This window comes from Lactuca sativa, chromosome 2 (genome assembly GCF_002870075.4).
Source record: "Lactuca sativa cultivar Salinas chromosome 2, Lsat_Salinas_v11, whole genome shotgun sequence".
Lineage (NCBI taxonomy): Eukaryota > Viridiplantae > Streptophyta > Magnoliopsida > Asterales > Asteraceae > Lactuca > Lactuca sativa.
In genome coordinates this window covers 85,078,829-85,104,993 of record NC_056624.2, presented here as the reverse complement: position 1 = coordinate 85,104,993, position 26,165 = coordinate 85,078,829, and the positions used below count along the sequence as shown (strand labels likewise).

The window sequence follows — 26,165 nt, the reverse complement described above, 5'->3', positions numbered from 1 at the left end:
ACAGTTGACATTGACATTTCCATTCCCATTTCCATAATGAATATAGTGATGTGGCAATAAATGAAATGGAAAACACAAAAAATTGACAAGTGGAAAAAAAATAATTCTAAAATTCTCAGAAAATGGCATTTGTCAAATTCAATGAGAACGCGACATTTGGAAAAAATGGTCTATATTTATTAGGGTAGATTCAACTTTAGTTGAATGATATAAAGGTTGTAATGACGTAACGTCTCAAGAATGAAATCCGAAGTACGAAGACGCAAGCCGATATCAAAAGTTTTATTATAAACATCAATTTTTCTCTTTAACGAAAAGGGCATAAGAGACATCTCTGCCTGGAAATCATACCTTTCTTGAAGGTAGGCAAACTGTTCCTCAGTAATTACATTTTCAGGGAGAGATTGCATCGTACAAAAGAGAGAAAGACCACAAAGAAATCAAGGAATAAGACTAAAAGGAAAGAAAATGATAAATAAGGAAGGAAAAAAGAATATAAAGAATGAGATGGAAAGATAGAAATTTGAAAACTGTAACATTCAAAAAATATAACATTCGAAAATTCTTGAAAATTTTAAACTTCTTAAATAACCACAAAACCATCGTTTATTGCAATTTGTTTTCAAAATAGGTTTCACATAAGAGTTTTCCCATAAATCATAACACAAAACACGAGGAGGTGCACGATCAAGCCTTCGCCTTCCCGTGATCATCTGAGGTACCTGAAACATAATCCAAAACTGTAAGCCCAAAGCTTAGTGAGTCTCCCCCAAAGTACCATCATAATACATAATCATAACTATCACACAACAACATGCATACAGAACCTTCACATGTCTGGACCGCCACACTGGGCCTTCAGTCTGTCTGGACCGTTCTCCGGGACTTCGGCCTGATTGGTCCGCCTCGTAGGCCTTCAGTCTATCCAGGTCGCCCTGAGTATGTTGGCCTTTAGCACAAAGCAGGATCACCTCAACCCAACCACACACACACACGTTGACATATACATAACTCATAAACATATAATCAATCAACAGACAAACACATTTCACATAGATCAATACGTATAACATCATCTTATCTACCAGGATTCAAATCTAACAGATCACTACAGTACTCAATCATACGATAATCAGGATAACAATCCAAAGGGTCGGCCTTGGTGCCTCAACCTATAAGTATAGTGAGAAAAACTCACCTCATAAGTAGTGCAAAACTAATAAGGTCTGACTCCGAATCTCAGCTCCCGACTCATTGCCTACAATCATCATGACCAAACCCATCAATATCCCGAAATACCCAAAATGCCCTCAAAAGTCCAACTTGGTCAACCATGGTCAAAGTCAAAGTCAATGGTCAAGGTCAACAGTCCATGTTGACCCAACTTGTCGAGTACATCTATGAACTCATCGAGTTTCTACAGTACTCAGAAAGTTGGAAAAAAAACCCTAGCCAACTCGCCGAGTTGGCTGTAAAACTCGCCAAGTTTTCCCAGCTTAAGACATTCAGATGATTCTTCGATTCCAGGGACTCTAAGGCTCAGATCTAAACTCCAAATGTTTATAAAAGGATAAAGTTTACAACTTTATCCTTTGGGGCTACTCAAAATGCTCAAAAACCCCTCTACAAGGCTTGAAAACTCAAAGGCTTAACCATTACGCACAAATCCTTAAGATCTGGAATCCAACTTTTCCAGAAGAGATTCTAGCCTAAAAAACATCCCAAAGTTTGGTGCTTTATAGACATGTATGTACAATGCATGTCTTGAACCCAAAATGGGTCAAAAAGGGAAAATATGACCTAAATTCCATGCATGGCATCAAAGCTTGGCTAAATACCAGATCTAACCCACCATAAGGTCACCTTGACCTGGAGATTCATAAAGTTGCAAACTTTATAAAGCTCATCTATTGAAAATCCAAGAATAAGGAGAAAAAGGGACAAAACTCAAGATCTAACTACATAGATAGATTAAAATCAGATCTTGAACACTTACAATGGTCTAAAAGAGTGCCCAATTGAAGATAAGAGGTTTGCTTGCAAGATCCTTGCTTCATTCTCTCAATCTTCTTCCTTTTTAGCTCCAAAATGCCACACTAGCTCATAATATGAGATGGAATGATGATTAGGCTTCACAAGGCCGATATGAGAGTTTAGAGGCTGATAAAAGATCAACCTTAAGGACGTAAGGTGGTTATATAGGGTGCAAACCCTATAATTTAGAGTTTCTCACCCAACAGCCAACTCGTCGAGTTTTCCTCTCCAACTCATCGAGTTGGTCCAAAAAGATGCACGATCCAAAGTGTTACACCCCAAACCTTAGATGGCGGAAACGTCCGGGGGTGGAGGACTTCATGTGTAGTATCATAACAACGAGTATAATAGTGTTCAAAGTAAATACAACCATCATAAATATAATTGAAAAGTTACATCGTAGTATGTGTTCACATATTTTAAAATCAATTACATTATGATGACAAAATGAAATGTTTGACGTCTGAGCGTCCCATCCTCAAAAGCTGTTGTTTATCTGGTTCACTGATTTCCTGATAATACAAGTAGTTTCGAAAAAGTGTCAATAATTAAGTTGGTGAGTTCATAAGCTTTTGATTGTGATGTTAAAATCCTTTTCTTTATAAAAGTGATGTTTGTTCAAGAAAAATCCAATATTTCCCTTATAAAATGCATTGTAGTCTTAAAAGTCAAGACCGAAATGTACAAGTAGTATTTTTCCATACTTAAAGTAATTTATGCAAGTTTAAATCGACATAAACTTGTTTAATTGGAAGTAAAACCCGTAAATCTTATGTTTTGTTAATACCCCATGTGAGTTATTATAACCATATTATGACCCAGTCGGCCTCGTAATAAGATGTTCTTCAGGCGTCACAAAGTTAAATGACACTTGTCACCCTATACCTGCCGGTCTAGCTGTTGCATGTAGCTCGGGTGTGGGTTTTTCAGACCCAATATAGATCTATACACAACTATCACGCTCTCCCTACAAGAGACTCTGGTTAAATTTACAGGACTTTTGACTTTGTTACTTTGGAGGTATCGTGAAGCGAATGTCTCACAAATTTATTCATTAACAAATTTACGTGAACTGAACTGAAAATCCCTTTTTGTATAAACCCGATACTTTGTATTCGTACCCCGTTTATATGAACTTAAAACCTTTGGTAATGAGTTTGAAATGTAACTGAAACATAAACTATACCTATTATAGTTGAACATAACTGTTTGTAATGTATATGAAACATAAACTATACCTATTATAGTTTATCCAAAACATTTGTAATGCAAATGAACCCCATTTTACGTGAGTCGAATGTATAGCAAAAACATAACTATGTTTATCATGCCTTATCTTGTATTATTTGTAATGAAAAAGGACTCTTACCAATCAGTGAGTATTAACACAAGTAAAATATGAAATCATTAAATATTAACACTTTGCTCAACATGTTACAAAGTGTGACGAAAGTTGTAAGCTGTTAACTTGTTTTTAACATTTCTGCATTGTTTTGGAAAAATCACAGAAAAATCATACGAAGTCAAAAACTGAATCCGTAAACTCTGAGAGTTTAGAAAATGTGTCTAGTTTGTTCATAAATTTTATTATGATTTTCAGATTTCTCTAACTTGTGTGAAAATGTCTATATTCACAGACTGGTCCGAATTCGTAGCTACAGTGATATGCAGTTTTGTAAAAATCGCCATAAATTGTAGAAAAATCGTATGGACATGAGCAAGTAGTAATTTTATAGGTATGAACCTGAACTATTTTCATCTAATACAGTTTTGAAAACTAAAATGTTTAAGTTGACCAAAATAGTCTGTGAATGGAGTTAAACTTTTCTGATGAAAGCTGTTGGATGAGTTTAGTTATGTTCTTGGTGTTTTAACTTGTATTCACCCCCCCCCCCCCCCCTAAAACCTAAGGAAAACATGAAAAGATAGGGGTATGAACTCACCTTGTGTGGTTTCAGTGGATGGATGTTGAATAAGGGAAGTGTTCAACTCAAGAACACTTGGAAGGTTGCTTGAAGATTCGAAGATCTAACACAAATATGAGGGAGTTTGTGTAAGAAATCTATGATTTGAGTATAAAGGAGTGAAATAATCATATGGAGGATGATAATACTTACCAAAAGTAGAGGAAAAGCTTGGAGAATAGCCTTGAATCTCGAAATTTAGAGAGAGAAAGTGAGAGAGAATGAAGTTTGTTCTTTGGTGAAAAATGAGAGAAATGTGAGGAGAGAAGGGAGTTTTCCAGCCTTTGATCAAGGATGTGGCTGGAAAAAATGATGGAAAGAGTACAGTGAAAGGACTAGGTATGGTGGAAGGACAAGGGCTGGTCATGGAGTGGGCATGGGTGGTTGCTTGTGTCATACACTAAAGTAAAGTCAACACTCCACCCATATATCTTACCAACTAGATTTTATTTCTTTGACTAAGAATTTCCCTCAAAATTGATTAAAATATGAGTTTAGGGAGTTTAAAATGATAAAAATATGAATTTGGTGGAAAATCCTCGTCAAAAACGTCAAAAACGGGCTTAACAGGTGAAAGTAGTCGAAAACCGAACATTTAGGAGCGAACCTGCGAGGTTCGGTTCTTAGGAGATGAGAACCGAAGGTAGACCGAAGATTGGGAGAAGGAACCGAAGGTGCGAAGGTTCAGGCCCGAGGGTGCGAGGTTCGGTCCGAGATGCGAAGTTCGGTCTTCTGTGTAGTTCGGTTCTGACAGCTTCGGTTCTGACATGTTCGGTCCTAAGGAGTTCGGTTCCTAAGAGGGTTTGGCTCCTAAGAGGGTTCGGCTCCTAAGAGGGTTTCGGCTCCAAAAGGCTGTTTTTCGTGATTTCTTCCCGTTTTTCGTGATTTTTGACCAAGTTAAGGGTCGGGATGACCCAGATGACTATAAAAAGTTTAGAGAGATTTGGGAGAGATTTCACATACTTGGAGAGATTTAGGAGATTTTTCACATGCTTAGAGAGATTTGGGAGAGATTTCACAGACTTTGAGAGATTTCACATGCTTAGAGAGATTTGGGAGAGATTTCACAAACTTTGAGAGATTTCACATGCTTAGAGAGATTTGGGAGAGATTTCAGATAGAGAGAGATAGAGCGAGAGAGATCGAGAGAGACTTAGTTTGTGACCTTTGCAAGTGTTTTATTTCAAAAGGCAAAGTTTGTACTGTGACATCCCCAATTTCACGGCCAGAAAAGACATATTTGTTTATGCTTTGTTTTTAAAATCAAAGTAATCGTTTATATAAAACAATTGCGGAATTTGTTCCCAAAACAAAATATGATAAGAATTTATCAAAACATTTCTTTAAAGAAATGTATTTTCATTAAATAACAAAATCTCGGGATGTCATGTTCCGATACAGACCAAAAGCATAAACAATATAAAATAGACTTTGCAACAATTATTTATAACTACTGATCTATAATCCAAAATCTCTCGTCAAGTCCATCAACTTATACTCTTGTGTCATTACCTGTAATGCAAAGAAAACTGAGTGGGTCAGGCTTGGGAGTCTGGTGAGCATATAAGGTTTTCAACCCACAATATCTTATATATATATATATATATATATATATATATATATTCAATCATCAAACGATCATTCCAATTACCCATCCCCATTATCTTGCTTACTCTTAACGGTCTACCCTAAGAGTCATCTATTCGTTCACTCCGTAATAGGCACTAAGACAATAGCTGCCAGGATTCCTTATTAGGCACTAAGACAATAGTTGCCAAGGTTCTTTCATAAAGCACTAATTCCATAGCTGCTATAGTTCATTCATCGGGTACTAAATCCATAACTACCAGTGTAGGTACTAAGTCCATAGCTACCAACGTTTATCTAACAGGTACTAAGTCCATAGCTATCATCGTCTATCTAACAATACTAAATCCATAGCTACCAACGTTCTTCTATACGGTACTAAATCCGTAGCTACCAAGGTTCATCTATATACAGTACTAAATCCATAGCTACCGAGGCATATCTTTACAGTACTAAATCCATAGCTACCGAGGTTTATCTTTCGTCTCATCCTCAAACTCATCCTTCATCACACACCAACTATTTCGTCTACCCATGTTCTACCCAACATATTTGTAGAGATAAAATACATATACAGTTTAACTCATTTAAAACTTATATAAAACTTCAATTCCATGCCCATCTCAAATAGACAAATAATATATAAACACATAGCACATATTTCATAGTAAATACTTTGTATTTATGTGTTAGAAGAAAGTAACTACACACTCACCCAAACATATACTTAATACATTCAAACAATACTTGTATTATACTCGTGTTTATGAAAGGGACTATACACCCACACATATAAACAACTTTATATGATACACATAGCACATATTTTATAAAATACTTCATATCTATGTGTAAGATGAAAGTGACCACACACTCACTTGATCAGAAGATGATCGGACAACACTGCGACTTGCATAAGTAGTATTCTTCGGTAGATCTGGAAGATCTTCACAAAAACCGGGCTTCTCGCGGGCAGAGCTTCGGCTCGGAAACTCTTTTCTTCTCAGGATCTTCGGGCTTCGGGACTCGCTTCGGGTCTCGGGATGATACCGGGGCTTCGAGGGGTTAAAATAGGGCTTAGAGAGAGTATCGGGAGTGGGAGAGTAAGAGATGAGCAACCAAACTCGGCTGCCCCTTGAATTCTATTTATAGGAAAAAAATGCTAAACTCACCTCGTGAGTTTCTAATATTCACCTCGTGAGCTCAATACGTCATTGCGTTCGTCATGGCCACTTGCCCTGGAAGACGTCCATCATCTGCTCACCTCGTGAGCCACTTAATGCTCACCTCGTGAGTTCTGACAGTTTTGGGGTTTCGTGCCTCGAACTTCAGAAATTCATAACTTTCGCATACAAACTCCGTTTTCAACGTTCTTTATATCCATGTGTAGGTAAAAAAAAAGATCTACAACTTTCATTTAGACTCCGTTGGCTAATTTTGACTTTAATATTAATATATTATTATTGTATTATTTTTAGTAGGCCGGGATAGGAAAACTCCGTTATAAATTCATAACTTCTTCATCCCACTTCCGTTTTTGTCTGTCTTTTTACCGTTGGACTACTATCGATGAGATCTTCAATTTTCGTTTAGATTGTTTCGGCTAAATATCGCTCAATCTCATATTCGAACTTCGAGTTGTACACTGCTAAGCCGAAACTTCGAAGAATCATAACTTCCTCATACGAAATTAGAATTGGGCGTTCTTTTCATGCATGATTTCGGTTTAACGTATTCTACGACTTTCATTTATATATCTAAGGCCAAATATCGCTCTAATGTAAATTCACTATTTACGTCACGCTGTGTCGTGCCGGTTCTGTCGCGAAACTTCGACAGGTCATAACTTCTTCGTTATAACTCGGATTTCGACGTTTTTTATATGCACGGAAACCTTGTGACATATACTACAACTTAGTTAAGAATAATCCTTCTAAATAATCTTCCATCAAAAAGTCATTTTTTGATGCTTATCGTCTCTAATTGACTAGCCCTAATCTACGGGCGTTACAATTATCTCCCCTTTGGAGGATTACGTCCCGGGATCATCAACGAAATAGGACTTGCATAATGATTCCATACATTATCTCTTCATCCTAGGTAATAATTGTAAGTTCTATGTTTCCTCGAAATAGTATCTAACTCTTGGACTTCTCGATAGCAGGTAGTGCTCAATCCTGCATCTGCTCTTCATACTATGTTGTACTTTCAATTGTAACCTTCGAGTTACAAAATAAATCCTTATTGAGGACTCCTTCTTCTTCTTAGGATAAGTACTTTCCTTTATCTAATGTAACGGACCGATAGGTCGTGTTCTAATGACCTCTCATCGCATGATGCAATGCTTACACTTAGGTCTTTTAGAGTTAAATTCCAGAATGGAATGATCTACGGGCGTTACATGTACACCCCGTGTAGCTTCGCCATGAGTGTTATATGTCCCCGTAGGGTATGAAATAGTGTTCTACCGAATAGTTTCATCACTTACCCCGATTAGGGTTTGGAATTTCTGAACGTACGAACTTTCCAAGTGATAACTTCTTATGAAAATAACGAGTAGAACAACTTTAATCATAAGGAAAACCCTAATATACAAGGGTTAGATGAGTTGATCGGTTTGACCCATTGACTTTATTTGACTTTGAATTGACCAGAAATTGACGATTGTCACACAAAGCCTTTCAACACTCGAGTTTAGTCCATCAATTCGTCGAGTTCCAAGGGAAACTTGCCTTTTAAATAATAATCTTATACCTGGAAATGAGGATGTTACAAAAACATTACCTTAATAATGAAAAATGTCGACTCCTAAAAAGTGGTTACATCAAAATGCAATCAAATTGACATAATGAAACCAACTCATGATACCTAGCATTTGGTCAGTGTAGAACACTAAGGCTCGACAAGGAACACTGCAATTACTAGACTAGGGGACTTGGTGATGCATCCCCTAGATAGAACACGATTGATGATCTCACCCTTTAGCAACCATACCATCCAACAGTTGTGCTGACTAACAACCATGCCTCATGCCCACTTGGTTATATGAAGGATTAACTGCACACTCAAGAAAAAACACCTAGTGACCAACAATGCTCAGAAGTTTTAGAAGTGGTTTTCGTATCACTACCAATGTTACTTCTGTACCGATCACAAGGTCGGACAAAGAAATGGAATTCGATTGACTAATGGATGTTACTGTCACTTGCTATAAACCTGCTATAACTAGCCATTGTTCCCTAAAAGCGAGCCTTAGCCAACATTTACTATATAGGGCCAACAACCCACATCTAAGCATATCGCTCTCTCATTCCCCACTATCATTAATATTCTCATAAGCTAACTTAACCGTTAAATCGTTCTCTGGGACCTCCTATTCGAGCATGGTTGATGCCTTGTCTTTCTTACTATCTGACGTAAAGAAGGACCCACTATACCATACTGAAGTCAATCTCAAGTATAAGTTCTCATCAGTTTCTATTATTACTTACTATAAATGAGTTAACATAAACTATTCTCACTAAACATTTCATTGTCTAACTATACTTTGACATGCAGTTAGATTGGAGACTTTGGAGATAAGGTAGAAGATAACAACAACATTTTGGAGATCATGATTTGTCTGTTAATCTTGAACTACGTTATGACATTAAGTTATCACAACTTCGTTTTTTTAATCTTTAAACTATGATTTTGGTATTTAGGGTCGTTATTCCGCACTTTTAATCTTAAAGATATTTTGGGAGTTGAAATCAAATGATTTGAAAAGTATGTTAAAACTATCATAGTGGAAGATGTTTCAATTCTCTCATTTCTTTCATCAAGTTTTGGATTGAAGGGTACAATAACGATAAACCAAGAAACCCAAAAATTAAATCTATGTGATCTTCGATAATGACATTGACAAAATGAAAATATATCAACCATAACGAACTTGACTTTGGTTATTGAGGTAACTAAAGCTTGTAAATGTAGTTTTAATTCAATTTTGTAATACATATAAATATTGTCATAACCATGGGTGATCATAAACGGGTACTCGACTAATTTGACAGGAACCGGAACCGCAAGTTCTTAAACTGTAGGAACCATAATTGGAATCGGTGACACCGATTCTGTAAGTTTTGAATCCGGTTCCGGTTCCGATACCGAGTACCCACTTTAATTATTTATTTTATAATAATTATGAAAAACCAAATCAGTCCAAAGCATGTTGTATCGACTAGAACTGGTTAAAATATGGGTGAAACCCAAAACAATTTAAAAAAAATATATTAACTATGAATTCCCTTAAATATATAAGAAAACTCGGTGAAGGCCCCTTATTTGCAAAAAGTAAATGAAGAGACATTGAAGGGTCATAAGACATGAAGTTCATTTACATAAAAAGTAATGAAGAGAAAACTTTTGTAGAGGCAATGTGGGATGAGAATAAAGCCCCGTTTGATAGAAATCTTTCCAGCTCCAAACATATCTTTCTGACTGAATGAACCAGAAAGACTATTTGATATGCATAAAAAAATGGGTCTTTCCCGGTAAGATATATCTTTCTCAAAAAGCTCCAAAACCATATTTTCCTGCCCGAATAGACTGAAAAAGACAATTAAACTATGTCTCTTTCTTTCTTGGATTATTAGTTTCTTTTAAATATATATATATATATTTAATTTTTTTATTGGATTATTATATATTATTAAATATTATTTTTAATATAAACTGAGTCAAGAATCACATGTTGAGCTATAAAAAAAGTTAAAATTGATAGAAAGAATAACAACGTAATATCAACTTGAAAAAAAAAAACTAAAAACAACTTAATCGACTAACTATTTGGATTTTTAAATGATTATTGTGTAATTTGATTTTGTATGACAATTTATATGTTTTTATAATTTGATTATTGTGTAATATTGTTATTTTTCATCATTAAACATAGTCAATCAGATGCATAATCAAATAACATGATTTCTTTTCAAGTCATAAAACTTTCCCATACAACACTTTCCCAGACAACATTTTTCCGAACATAAACTACCAAACGGGACCTAAGGCGTTAATTTGTTATCTACTCCTATTTTTTTTTCATGATAACATTATTACATATAACGTAATGAACAAAACAATATATATATATATATATATATATATATATATATATATTAAAGAATATTATGTTCAAAGACTATTTAATATATTAATAATATACTTTAATAAGAAAATGTTCATGATGTATCAATTACAATTATATAGAGGAGATATTCACCATATATTGCTTTATATAATTGATTTGTTAAGTCAATATACTAAAGAAAATTATTGCTGGTAAGTTCTGATAGTATATATATTTAAATCGGTTTCGAAAAAAATGAAAACCGAAACCAGAACCCATTAAGACGGTTCCAAATATTTAGAAACAAAAATTGCTTAAGGTGGTTTTTGTTCTGAAATCAACAGTTCTGATTCCGAAAGCGAGTACTAGTTCCACTGCTCACCCCTAGTTATAACCTACGTATGCTCTAGTTAATTAATGTTTGTTTTGTATAACCTTACAAATAACAAATACACATGTTTAAAGTTAAAACTATTATTTCATTTTTAGGCGCGTTGCTATTAGGGATGTCAAAAACCCCCGCGGGACCCTAATACTGTACATGACTAATTTTTAAAAAAATCAGGAGCGGGAGCGGGGGCAAGATTAACCCCCGTTTATTTTCGGGACCGGGGTCGGGAGTGAGTATTTCCATCCCGTACTCCCGCGGGGGCCCCATTTATATTTATATAAAAAATATATTTATTTAATGTAAAATATAAATGGGTTACGAGGATTTAATTTTAATTTTAGGGCTTCACAATTCACAAACCGCTTCAACTTCCGTCTTCCCAAATGACGATCGACTAGCTTCGAGTTTTCGACCGGAGAGTGGCGATTGACGAGAAGACGACCGACTCCAAGTCTTCGACTGCGACTTCTCCGACTTCCACCCTAGACACGACCGCATTTGACGTTTCCCGTCACCACCACCGACGCCCTTCACCGGTCTTTAGCCTTCACGTCGAGGAATCAAAATTTCATGGTTTGTTGTTGTGTGTTTTATGGTTTGTTGTTGTATTCTATATCTTAGATTGTTCACTATGATATGTGAACAGATTTTACAATCTTAATATGAGAAAATATGTGAACAGATTTCATAGTCTTAATTTGCTGCTTGCTGCTATCAATTTCACAATAATAGAATCTAGAACTTTAATAGAATCTAGAAGTCAATTGTATTTTCATCACTTCTTGGAACTGTAATAGAAGTTTTGGATCAATTCTTGATTTTTAATTTTATAATTTTCACAAGTTGTGTTTATCAGGGGCTTACATGTTTGTTTATATACATGTATTTTCATCACTTCTTGGAACTGTAATAGAAGTAGGAGTAGGCTTCTTCCGTCAACAACTAAAGCTATCATATGCACTCAAAATTGGCTATGGGCGGGTATAAAAGGTATGTATGAATTTGCCTGAACCATTGTTTTTTAATTCATTTTAATATATTATGCTTATTACCTTTATTTATTTTTTCTTTGTTAGGTTGTGTTATTGACGGTGATGATGTACATTCAGATGAAGACGACGAGGGACTTGAGGTAAGATTGTTCAATTTGTCATTTTGTATTGAATAAACTAATGTAATAATTTATTTTATTATTATTTTTGTTATTTATTTAGAGAGGATATTCGAATGTCAGTGAACGAAGAGTTGAAGGAAATTAATGGATACTGAAGATGTAGTGAATTGGTGTTTTATATTTGTAGTTTTAAATTTGTCGTATTTTGCATTTGTAATGTTGGATTTGTCTTCGTAAGATTGTTGGATTTGTCTTTGTAAGATTGTAAGATTGTTGGATTTTTAATTTTTTTAGTTTCTAAAAGATTAGGTTTTAAGCTTTTAAATTTATTAAAAATAGTATTTTTGCCAAAAACAAAGCAGTTTTTTAGCAAAAAAAAACAAATCCAATTTTAAGTCGAGGAGCCGGGGGAACGGGGGCAGGACCGGGGGCGATGGAGGCAACCGAGGTGGGTCCACGGGCTGTGTAAAGTGTAAATGGGGGAACCGGGGATGGGAGCAACAACTGATTTCGAAGGCGGGAGCAGGGCACCTATTTCCGTTCCTGTCTGTCCCCGTTGACATCCTAATTGCTATGTAACATTTAAAAGAATTTGAGGTGAACACGAGGGACTGAAAATGTAAATTTTGTTAGTGATTTGAAATTTACTTGTAGCGTTATCAGCAACCGTAAGTCGTAACTCCCACCAGCAAATATTTGACTGCCCCTCGAATCACGGGTCGAAGTTAAGTCTCCCATTAAAGACCAAATGCCGCTATTACCTAATCCAACGTTTCTCGACAGAAACTCAAAGAGAGAGAGAGAAGGGTCACACAGCTTAGCTTTTGTTGCTCCTTTTGTGGGTTTTTCATCATCTCCATCTTCCGCCTTCACCTGCACCATCTCTTTAATCTGAAGCCCACCTCAAATCAGATCTTCGCTGATTACTTTAGCACTGTAGTTGGGTTTTCGATCTGGGTTCGACTTATTTGTGGATAGTTTACAACACTCATCTCAATGTTTAATTTTTTCGCCGTCAATGTTTTCTAAGAATGTCTGCTTCTTTGGCGACATTCACGCGTCCCAGAATTGGAGCGACAAACACGGTATTCTTTTAGTGTTTTTCTTGTTTCAGGAATCATCGAAAAACAGTGTTACGTCATACTTTCCGCTTACGAATTGGGTTTGGGTTTTGTTACAAATTTAAGACGCACTTGTTCTAATTTCGAGAATTTGTTTATGATGTTCTACATCCCTTCGTTTTCTTCAATTCTCTTTTAAAATTAAAACTTCAAAATCCATATCAAATTTGAGGTCAAACCAATACCATGTTCTACATCCAAAGTCGAGCTTTACCTTTTCTTTCCCTTCGGAATAGAGGAAGTAATAGCGAAGCAAAGTAGATGCGTATGGTTTAATTTGACGTTTGGTGACTTGCTTCTGTTTCAAGCTTTGATTGGATAATTTTGGAAATATAATATATTTTGTTGCAAAACCCCACTTCCAATTTCAAGTTTTCACCTTTGTTTTTGTTAATTCTAATCAGTCTATCACGAAGAAGATTGGGTTTTTTAATAACAATCTTGTCTGCATAAGAAGTTTTCTTATATCTTTCAACTCTTTGTGGAAATTTTATAGGTTTTCAAGAGTGGGCCACTGTTCATATCTTCTAAAGGTGAGTAAAAATTCTTCTGCTTGTTCGAACTTATGATACACAGCAGTTCAGAAGTTTCTTGACAATCTATGTATGGACATAAACAAAAAGCAAATATGTAACATTCTGTGTATTTGATGCATATTGCCTAGATTGTAGCTTCTCTTTGCGCTTCCAATTCATTCTCAATGACTCTGAAAATAATTTATACAAGAATATAGAAATGTGTCTATTAATTATGCCCTAATCCAGTAATCTCTTGAATTGGTGTCATGAACCCTAAAGATTGTTAAGGCCCACCACATGTACTTGTTATCTGTTGGCCACCTAAACATGACAATTTCTAATTGCTAACTTTTGATGTTACCCAACATACTTGGGAGTGATCATGTGATACATTCAAGACTTGGGGAAGGTTGTCTTCAAGTACTTGCACTTGGCATCTTTGAATTACAACAATGGAAAAACAGACTTAAAAGTTATAATAGTGGCAAACTAGTTTTAATAACTTTAACATCATGTTATTCAAGTATATAACAAATTAAAGCACCAAAAACAACTATTAAGCACACAAAACAAACCCTGAAACAATGCTTATCTCTTGCTGATAGTAACTCAACTGCATCTAAGTAGGTCTTTTTTGGAAAATGGAGATAACTCAACTTGACATACACTAAGAACCAACAATTAGGGATTTAAGTCTATTGTAACCAACTTAGGCACTCTTTTTTTTTTCTTGTTAACTGCTGTATGGATAAATAATGTTTAAACAATATTTGAGAGAATGAAAATAAACATGCCCTAAATACTCTCTCCTCAGTCCCCATTAAGTCCATTAAATAAAAAAACAACTTGTCTTTTAGTCCTAAGCATTGTACATTCAAGTATTTTTCTTTCCTTTTTGGTTTTACTTATTTAGTTTGTTCAGTCTACTCTCATTGCAATCGGCTATATATTTTACATCTGTGATTTATACGCCCTTGTTTAAATTATAATTATATAACCATTTTTTTTTTTCTCGACTAATATTTGCTGCTGCAGGATTGGGCTGGAAGTCATGGAAGAAGCGTTGGTTTATTCTCACACGCACTTCTCTGGTGTTCTTCAAAAATGATCCAGTCAGTCATCTCTTTTGGTTACTTTTTTTTTTCAGGAAATATTGATGCTTTTTCTCGTTATTGAAACATTTATACTCCAAAAGTTCTCACAGTTGTTGATCAAAATGTCTTACCGAATTAGTGAATTTCACTCATGATGGTTCAATAGATTCAACCAATGCAATCCTTAGATTTGACAATGTATTGACAGTGACTTATAGATTGTATTATATTTATATTTTACACACCAAGTGAAAAATCAATGTTGGCCAAATTTACATATTCCCACCCAATGAGAAATGAGGTGTAGATTTCAAAAAGTTAAAGGGCCTATAATTGTATAATACAAGACACTAGACATTCGTGCAACAAAAAAGCTTTTATTTTTGGGATAAATGCAAGAGATAGCAATGTAGTTTCATTTACATTTGTATTTTAGCATCCTACTCTAATTTCTTTCTATTACAGTGTACTTCCATTTTTTTTTTCTTATTAAGGTTTTTTTATTATAAGGACATTATTCTTTAAAAATCTATCCAATTTTGGAAACGCTTAACATCATGAGTTTCTTATAGTTTGATGATTGAGGGATTCTATACTTTAGAGACTTCAATGAGTTCGAGGTTTCACATTTCTGTGTCTTCAGTAACTTGTGTTTCACTTTTTATTATGAGCTAAATGCAAAAGATCGCAACATATTTATTTTATTTATGTATTATAGCATCCTACTTGTATTTATTTTTATCACAAAATTGTGCTTTCAGTTCTTTTTTCGTATTAAAGCAGTGTACTTTGAAAATCCCCAATGATAGTCCAACTCTTTTATCTTATCAAGACATTATAATTTGAAAAATCTACCCAATTATAGTATTTTACTTCCGTTTTTTTTTCTTTGAAAAATCTACCTAGTTATAGTATTGAAAATTGCTTTGTATTTCAATGGGATTCCTTTAATTGGATAGTTCTTTCACTGTTCAATACTGTAATAGGAAGAATTAGAAGTAGGATGCTATAATCAACAAATCACCAAAAGTACATTGCTATTTCTTGCTCTTAACCCTTTTGTTTCAGTGACTGAATTTATAACTTGTGTTTTGTTTAGAGTGCACTTCCTCAGACTCAGAGAGGAAGTGAAGTAAATCTGACATTGGGGGGAATTGACTTGAACAATTCTGGAAGGTAATGTTGTTTATGTGTTTTATATTTATATTTATTGAAGAAAACATCAATTTAACATCTAAATTATGGGAATTTTTGCTTCCAGTGTTGTTGTTAGAGAGGACAAAAAGCTTCTAACTGTTTTATTCCCTGATGGACGCGATGGGCGAGCATTTACTCTCAAGGTTTTACATTTAATCATACGTTTTTTAGCCTATTCTTTCAATTGATACATTGTATTTACATTTACATATAATATAAACTTTTCATATACATTACCATGTACACCTAAGATTAAGAATTTAAGATATTGCTAATTCAAATTTCAGGCAGAGACTTCAGAGGATTTGTATGAGTGGAAAACAGCTCTTGAACATGCTCTATCACAAGCACCAAATGCAGCCCTTGTTATGGGACAAAATGGAATCTTCCGGAATGATACTACAGATTCCACTGAAGGCCCCTTCTATCAATGTTTGTCAACATTCATTTTTAAAACATTTTCTTTTATTAAAAATTAATTGCATTGTGGATCATGAATGTAAAAAAATCATTTATTCTGCTTGTACTTGCATCATTTATCGATTAAGCCACTTAACTATCTCCTGTATAAAACAAAAAAAAAACATTTTTCCAGGTTACTTGGTTTTGATATAAGAGCCAAATACAAGAAAAACACCAAGTACTTTCACTCTGATATCGGTTTAGTCACTAAACTTATTTTTAGTTTAGCTACTGAATTATTATGATAATAATCTTAAAGCGAAATTGATAAAATGATGAAAGTATGTTGTGGCTATTTTACCCTTTTTCAAAACCGGGTAACTGCAAAAAATGATTCTTTTAAACAGTTTAAAAGGTATAATCACTGCAAAAAATAGTTAAGTGGCAAAACTCGATAAAATGGTGAATGTAAGTTATATATATATTTGGTATTTTTCCGTAAAGAATAGCAAGTTTGTAGTTGAACAAATATGGTTTTGAATCAATTGCTACAAGTAAAATGCTGACGTATTGCACTTACGTCAATTAAAATTCTTAGATTTTTTTTTATTATTATCTTTTTTCAGGGAGTAATAAAAGACCGATTAAGTCTTTGGTTGTTGGAAGACCAATATTGCTAGCATTGGAGGACATAGATGGAGGCCCATCTTTCCTTGAGAAAGCACTTAGATTTCTTGAGAAACATGGTAAGCTTCTTTCTGAATGATAAAATAAAAATGTTATGGAATCATGTAGAAAGTTATGTGTTAGATAAGAATTAAATTCAAGAAATAGCAATGTACTTTTTCTTTTTAGGACACTGTACTTTGAAAAATCTACCCCATTGTAGATTTTTCAAAGTACAATGCTGTAATAGGACAAATAGAAAGTAGGATGTTATAAAAAACAAATATGTTGCTATTTCTTAAAAAAAAGTAGGAGATTGAGCCAATAGTATAAGAAGCTTCTATTGCTTGAATTGCTAGGAAACATAGTCAAGGTCTTTATGTTGTGCTAATTTTAACTTGTAGTATTCCCATATAAATATAAAATAAAATGGTATTATATTATGTAACAACTAACAGGAAGCAAAGTAGAAGGAATCTTGAGACAAGCTGCTGATGTAGAGGAGGTTGATCGCAGGGTTCAAGAATATGAAACAGGTTTCCTTTCTTTCTTTTAATTATCTTTGCCTAAATCCTAATTGGAATGAAGAAAAGCTGTTTCTTTTAACTTGTAGTGTTTCTTATCTTGGAATGGAATGAGAAACTGCAATATAACCCATTTTTATTTAAATGTAATTTTTAGTCACAAATCATTTTTAAAAGATTACATGATTTTAATTAAATTACAGTTTTATCTTTCCAAAAATAACTTGGAAATATATCTTAATCTTATTTGGGTTTAATGAGCTTTTATTATGTTTAGTTTTATAATTTGGTATATTAAATGTTCATTAATTATAACTTATATAACTATACAACATTGTGTTTACATATAATATAAAAATTCTATACGCCAACCGAAGTACCAAACATGATCATGAAATGTAACGACTCATTATATTACCTTATAATTTGAAATAAATTGCATCTTATGTTAATTCATTTTTGCTTATTTTTGTTGAGTAGTCTAGCAGCTTATAATATACCAAAGCTTACTTTATCTTTGTTGTAGGCAAAACTGAATTCAGTTCTGATGAGGATGCACACGTTGTTGGTGATTGTGTTAAGGTACTTGCAAATTTGTAAAAAAAATATTCTTTTCAGCTACTTACTGTATTAAGTTGTTCTTTCTGCATTAAGTCAGCAAGAAACACCTGTACGTACATAGCTTACAAGATTAAGGTGTTGTTTTCTTTTTGACTTAATGGGATGTGACTTAATCCAGTAAGCTATATATGGGTGTATCTGTTTGACTTAATAGAGAAAATCTGGGAAAGAAGGCTTTCCCTATTGAGTCTTGACATTTTACAAATTTGACTTCAAAAAGGGAAGAAAAAGAAACTGAACTTGAAAGGTGCTTAGTTTGGATCTTGTTTTAGTTATTGATTATGAAGCTCTTTCATTTGCAGCATGTTCTTCGAGAGCTACCCTCATCACCTGTTCCTGCATCCTGCTGCACTGCTTTATTGGAAGCTTATAGTGAGTTCGCCTTCCCTTTCCCTATACTTAAAGGAGTGATTAAAGTATTAAACTTTGTTTTCTTAATTTTCTAGGCAACTCCACTAATAATTATACGGTTTTAAAAAAAAAATTGTATATGATGTTGAATGCTCTTGATTTTTAGGGTATCATGTAGTTATGTGTTATGTTACATGGGTAGTTAGTTTCACTTGATTTAAATTAATCAGGCTGAAAAAAATGCTGATAATCTGTATTTCTAAGAAGTATGTCTATAGGGTAGCACATAGTTGTTCGTTACATGTGTAAATACTATTACTATTACTGTTATTGTTATTGTTATTGATAATAATATTATATTGTATCCTTGTTTCTTGATGAAGAAATTGATCAGAAGGAATCTCGAGTAAATGCTATGCGTGCTGCAATCTTGGAAACATTTCCTGAACCAAACAGGCGTTTGTTGCAAAGGTAATCATTCTCTCTTTCTTATTATATACTCTTTTTGGTTTAATCTTTTTAGGACAAAAGTAGCAATGGTCTTTCATTTATTTGTATATTATAGCATCATACATTCAATTTTTTTAACATTGCACTTTCAAGATTTTTCTTAATTAAGGCATAAGAATCTACTATCGAATTTTTTCTTGTTTGGTTGTTATATTTTGGAAAATCTACTCATGTTTGGATGAAATTGCTATAGTTGGGTAGATTTGTCAAAATACATTGTTGTAATTTGAAGAAATGAAAGTACAATGCTATAATAATAAACAAATCAATGAAAGTACATTGCTCTTTCTTGCGTTTAACCCTTTTAATTACAAAGTCTTTTAATTTCATTCGTCATTTGTTTTCCCTGAGTAATAATGAATGAGCAAGTAAAGCTACAAGCAGTAATTTATATGTTGGCTGATTACAAAAAAAAGAGAATGTTGTTATACTATAACTAATTAACTATATACAAATCCAAATTTCGGTAGACTGTAAAAATCATTATGTCTGTAAGAGCTAAAAATTACTCTAGTCCTCATTTGAATGTACATTTATCATGTTTGCTTGATCACATACATATATTATTTCAGTTATATTAAAACTGAAAGCCTTGAATTCAATTGCAGAATCCTGAAGATGATGCACACGATTTCCTTGCATACTTCTGAAAACCTAATGACAGCATCAGCAGTTGCTGCTTGCATGGCACCATTGCTATTACGCCCACTTTTAGCTGGTGAATGTGAGTTGGAGGATGATTTTGATAATAATAATAATAATCCCAACAATTCTGCTCAGTTGCTTGCTGCTGCTAATGCTGCTAATAATGCTCAATCTATTATTGCAACTCTCCTAGAGGAATATGATATTATCTTTGATGTAAGTTTCTTTTCTTTTGTTCAACGCTTTCATAAAAAAGTTTCCACTTATCTTTGTGCTATTATTACATCCTACTTCTGTTCACTTCTTTCTGTTATAACTTTCTACTTTTTAACTATCTACTACCCAATTATAGCATTGTACTTTCGATATGTTTGTTCTTAGAACATTGTACTATCAAAAGTTTACCTTATTATGACAATGATAATTGCTAATGACATTGATATAATTGGGTTGAGTTTTCTAAGAACAATGTTGTACTAATAAGGTCTAAGAAGAAAAAAAGGTAGTAATAACTAAATGCAAGAAATAGCAACATACATCCATTTATAGCATACTTTTGTTTTTGTAACTACACTTCAAAACTTCTCTTATCGAAACGTATACTTAAAAAATCGGGCCTATTATAGCAATAAAAATTGCTTTGTATTTGAATGAAATCTCTATAATCGGGTAGATTTTTTAAAGTACTAATAAGGAATCAAAGTACATTGCTTTGTATTTAAATGACATTGCTATAATTGGGTAGATTTATCAAAGAATGAAGCTATGCTAATACCAGGAAGAAATGAAGTAGTAGGAATAAACAAATAAACAGAAGCACATTGGTATATTTTGTGTTTGACCATAATAGATTGATTATATGGTGGTAAAGCTTGTTGCAATCATGATTTTTATTTTTGTTTCAGGATGATGCGATGCTGAGATGTTCTATGTCAGCAGATTCTAGGGACATTAGTGGAAGTGAAGATTCGAGTGATGATGAAAATGTGGAAATAAAAAACAATGTTTATCATGATGCACAAAATGAAGCTGATCAGGAAACTGATGATGATGAGGAAGAGGATGATCCTGAACGTGTTTTTAGTGGAAAATTGAGTGAAAGCAGTGGTTATGCTGGCAGTGATCTTTATGACTTTAAGGTACTTTCTCACTATTATATTAAGTATTAACCAACAATAACAGCAGTAACTAAATATCACCTTATCTACATGTACTTTTGTTTTCTTTCTTTTTCATGAAAAATATTCATCTCATGAGCTTCTGTGGGTTAAAAATCTGCTTTTATAGTTTTTTGGATTAAATGCAAGAAATAGAAATTTAATGCCTTGTTATTTCTTCCTATTACAACATAACATTATTGTACTTTGAAAAATCTACCCAATTATATTTATAGCAGTGAAAATTGCTTTGAATTTGGATGTCATTGCTATAATTGGGTAGATATTTTGAAATGAAACTTGGATGCTGTGATATACATATCAATGAAAGTGCATTGCTGTTTCTTGCATTTAAACCAAAAATTCTAAGAGTTTTTTAACTTCAAAAGCTCATGACATCAGTATCTTAGAAAAAGAATTAGAAGTACAACTCTATTTTTTGTGTAGATATTAATGCCCCCATTAAAAACCAAATTGGAAGTAGAATGCTGAAATATATATAGATTTTCAAATATGTGGAAGTAATTTATTTGTTGATGGTTGGCATGTAGGCATATGGAGGTGATGAATCAGATGTGGTATCCCCAAAAAACAACATTAATTCAGCAGAAAAATCAAATTCATTATTAGCAGAGTCTCAACAACATCTTGGAGATTCTATTGTTGAAATTAATGAGCAACAAATGAAGCAAAACAGGGCAAATGACAATGAATCATGCGCTGGGACTCCACTTTCCAAACTAACAACTGCCTCCAACAATAATTCTAGACGTTCAACAATTTGGGGAAGGAATAATGTAACTTCTCTTTTGCTTTGTAGATTTAAAAAAAAAAAAAAAAGTTTAAATGCAAAAAACATCAACAATAATTCTAGCATTGATTTGTTTATCGTAGCATCCTACTTTCATTTATTCTTATCACGACATTTTACTTTGAAAAATCCACCCAATTATAATAATGTCATCTAAATAAAAGTAATTTTCACTGCTATAATTTCAAAATGTAATGGCATATTAGGAAAAACAATGCTTTAATTGTGTAGTTTTTATGAAAGTACATAACCTTGAAAAGTATGTTGCTATTTATTTTGCATTTAGCCCTTTAAAAATATATATTTTGGTCTTCTTTATTCTAGTTTCAAATGGAATTTGATAAATAATATCACAATTTGTGTATGGGAAGGGGAAAATCTTCATAGAACTTTATTTGGTTGTGATTTGTTACAAGTTCCCTTTATGCTGATTTTTTATTTTTGTTGTTACTTATTTCCCTCAGGGCAGAAAGACACCATCAATGGAATCAATCGATTCTTCTGGAGAAGAGGAGTAAGATTTCATGACATTTCATTTTAGTTTGTTCTGATTTCTTATGCCATGTTTGATTTTCGGATTCCGATGGAATCGGAATTCGAGATTCCAGCCATGTGGTGTTTGGTTGCCAAATAGACGGAATTCGATTTCATAGGAATACTTTAAACTCCATGTTTCATGGGCTTCACCATTCCTAGAGGATCAGGAGGGTGTATGGAATTCAATTCCGATCTTCCTTTTCTACCAAAAGACCCTCATTATATATTGAATTAAAAAAATACATAACTATCTATATTTGCAATAAACGAGAAATATTTAAATCTTAACAAAAATTTTGAAATTTATTTATCATTATTCTTGGCTCCCATTCCATTTCCTTCCAATCCACCTTGTGACAGACTATGTTTCTTTTGTATTCCAATTCCTTTGATAAATTTCAGAACATTCTCAAAATCAAATTCCCCTTAATACATTTCATACCGAATGAAAATCATGCAAGTTCTTTTTTTTTTGTAAATATATCGACTGGCATCTAGAAATCTGTTCTTGATGATATGTAATGATATTCAATGTGCAATTAGCTACTTTTTGAATATGTTTTAATGTAACAAGTTGTCTTTGTGTTTGTAGACTTGCTCTTCAAAAGCTTGAGCTCACGAAAAACGACTTGCGACAAAGAATCGCAAAGGAGGTAATTAATACTCATTGAACATGATTTTTTAGTGCTTATTCTTCACAAGATTTATTAATTATTATCAATAACATGAATCAATATTTTCATATTCTTTAGGCTAGAGGAAATGCAATACTTCAAGCTAGCTTGGAAAGAAGGAAGCAAGCATTGCATGAGCGCCGATTGGCACTTGAACAAGATGTATGCCTTCCTTCCTTTTCCCCCATTTGATGCCATCATGTGCAAAATGACGTAGATGCCCTCCTCCTCATCATCATCGAAAATAGCTCTAGAAAGTTCATCCGCTCCCATCCAATCCAATCCAACCTTCTGCATGGGACTGGACAAACTTTCTAGGGCAATTTTTGATGTGAAGGGCATTTACGTCTTTTGCACAAACAAGAGATCAAATAGCAACTTTTATATTGTGACAGGTTTCAAGATTGCAAGAACAGCTACAAGCTGAGAGAGATTTAAGAGCTGCATTAGAAGTCGGATTAAGCATGTCTTCTGGACAGGTGTCAGGATCCCGTAACATGGATTCAAAGGTAAAGTGTTTTTTTTTTCTCTTCCTCTTGTTTTATAAAGTGTTCTTGAATCTTGTTTTTATGAAATTTTTTTGAAATGAAATTGAAGACAAGGGCAGAGCTTGAGGAGATTGCTCTTGCTGAAGCAGATGTTGCCAGATTGAAACATAAAGTTGCAGAGTTGCATCAACAACTTCATCAACAACGCCAACATCACTATGGCTCTCTCTCTAATGCTTCTGATCGATTCCAACAGTCAGTCCATATCCATATTCCATTCAATTGTTTTATTAACTAAGGCCACATATAGATTGTATCTTTCATTATTCTTGTTCTTATACTTATATATTTCTTTTCTTTGGCAGGAGAGGTTTTCAGCAAGGCTTTGATTCTACTATTGCTATAATCAACCATGAAAGGAAACAAAGATCAGAGGTAACTCTACTCTAAACCATCTCTTAAGTCTTATATACTTTTGTTTCGTGGATTCCGATGGAATTGGAATTCTAGATTCCATTCCATGGCATGTTTGGATGGAAGTCCAATTCCATCAGATTCCTTCAAATTTCTAGGGCCAGGGGTGTTTGGAAGAGGTTCAATTTCATTCTTCCTTTTTCTTTTATTTAAAAGACCAAAATACCCTCATTAGTGAAATTTTACAACTTGTTTATGATGGACTTACATGTATCTTTTGTTAAATACTTTACAGGAAACTTCATTGGGAGCAGAGTTAAGAAACATCAAAGGGCAGGCCTTAATGAATGGAAACAAGAGTAGGAAAACTACTACTCATAAGCCATTTTTAGACTCACAAAGCTTGAGTGATTCTAAAACTAGTACACAGGCTTCCACAAGTTTATCCATGGATGATTTTGGGGCTGTTGATTCTGTGGGTATTATGCCATCTACATCAAAACCAGCCGAGGTTAGACTTTATAAAAAAAAAGTGTCATTTTCCACCTTTTCCATTCTTTTTTGTTCAAAAAGATCATCACATGTTGGACAAAAAATTACAAGGATGGTGTTTTTTTGTTCAAAGTACAATGGTGTAGTAGGAAGAAAATTTCAATGAAAGTACATTATTGTTTCTTGCATTTAACCTTTTTATGTTTCACATACATTTCCTCAATTCATCGTTTTTATGAAAACATTTTGTTTCTTTTTCATCTTTGCAAGAAAAGATTCACCATTTAAAGATATATGAATTATGTAGGTGAACGATTATCCAAGACAACAATTGGCAACATCTTCCACATTGGTAGAATTAACAACTCGCCTTGATTTCTTCAAAGAACGAAGGTCTCAACTCATGGAACAACTTCACAATCTTGACTTAAACTATGGGTCCACAACACAAGATCTTACATATAAACAACCGTCGCCAGGCTGGAACATACTTAAAAGAAGCTGATCGTTTGGCATTTGTATATCCTATTCCTATGTTTCTTCTCCTTTCATGATTCTTTGTTGGAAACTTATTAAACTTGGTTTCTTCTTATTAGGTGAAGTGGGTTTATAGAATCTTTAATTGGGTATGTGTATTATTTTGTTCAAACTGATGATTATGAAGTTTTCAACATAATCTTATACTGCTATTTGAGAATGTAATGAATGGTTTAATTTTATGTTTAATGAGTGTTGCGTTCTTGGGTGTATTCATATCTGTATATCAAAATATATATACATATATCTATATTTATATCTGGTACACTTGAAATTTGTATCCAGCCTTTTAAGCAAATCTTTCATTTTTAACGTCTATCTTCAAGAATATGTAGGATGCTGATGCAGTTTAATGGTAAGACTGCAGAAAGAAAAAGATCAATAGTATTCCAGAATTGTCAACCTTTGAGTTTGAGAGATTGACACTCGAATCACAACAGAGATTTTACAGAAAAATAAATGCATCTTTCTCTAATCGTTCACCTGTTATTTATACACCTCTCCCTACTAACCAACCCAACAAATGTAAAACTCACGTCCACCTTCTTCTATTTTGTCGTCGATATGCCAAAGTGGAATGATAGATATACCTCCATTAAGTCTTTCTCTTTCTTGAATATGTAAATCGTATATGTGGTTTATCATTTGCATGGGCACGACAAGATGGGATAATGTTTTTAAGGGAATTTTTGATACAAAGACGACAAGGGGCATCTATGTCTTTTGTACTACCTAGAGTAGTATCATAGATTGTTTCACTTTTTTGGGTGAGATACAATTTCTGTAACTTTGTTAATTAACAATAGTTTTAGCTCGAGTCTCATATATATGCCAAATGCACTAAGGAGTTTCTATTTTGTCTTGTCATGTCTAGTTCTATAAAATAAAATAAAAATGCAAAATAGCAGGGGCTAATAATTTTAAATGCCAACAAGTAGTAGTTGATATCATTGTTCTTAAATAAACAATCGTTTACTTTCATTTTTTAAATTTTTTTTGGTGTTAATGAAACAAATTTCAAGTGCATATATATATATATATATATATATATATATATATATATATATATATATATATATATATATATATATATATATATATATATATATATATATATATATATACTAGTTTATAACCCGTGAGAACCACGGTTATACAATTAATTAAAATTTTAAAATAAAAACTAAAAATTATTAATCAATTATT

General features: G+C 33.4%; 1 protein-coding gene across 1 annotated transcript; it reads left to right on the top strand.

Annotated features, from left to right (window-relative positions):
* The first annotated feature begins 12,952 nt into the window (after window positions 1-12,952).
* Window positions 12,953-25,171, top strand: LOC111915330 (rho GTPase-activating protein 7). The gene is made up of 22 exons (XM_023910992.2): window positions 12,953-13,285; window positions 13,818-13,854; window positions 14,875-14,951; window positions 16,033-16,109; window positions 16,195-16,273; window positions 16,418-16,562; window positions 17,159-17,278; window positions 17,657-17,734; window positions 18,249-18,304; window positions 18,646-18,715; window positions 19,078-19,165; window positions 19,813-20,065; window positions 20,755-20,988; window positions 21,558-21,803; window positions 22,282-22,331; window positions 22,947-23,007; window positions 23,107-23,190; window positions 23,424-23,537; window positions 23,626-23,771; window positions 23,882-23,951; window positions 24,226-24,441; window positions 24,730-25,171. Exons 1-22 carry the CDS (start codon window positions 13,232-13,234, stop codon window positions 24,925-24,927), a joined length of 2,553 nt encoding a protein of 850 aa, XP_023766760.1. The 5' UTR covers window positions 12,953-13,231; the 3' UTR covers window positions 24,928-25,171.
* Window positions 25,172-26,165: the final 994 nt, after the last annotated feature.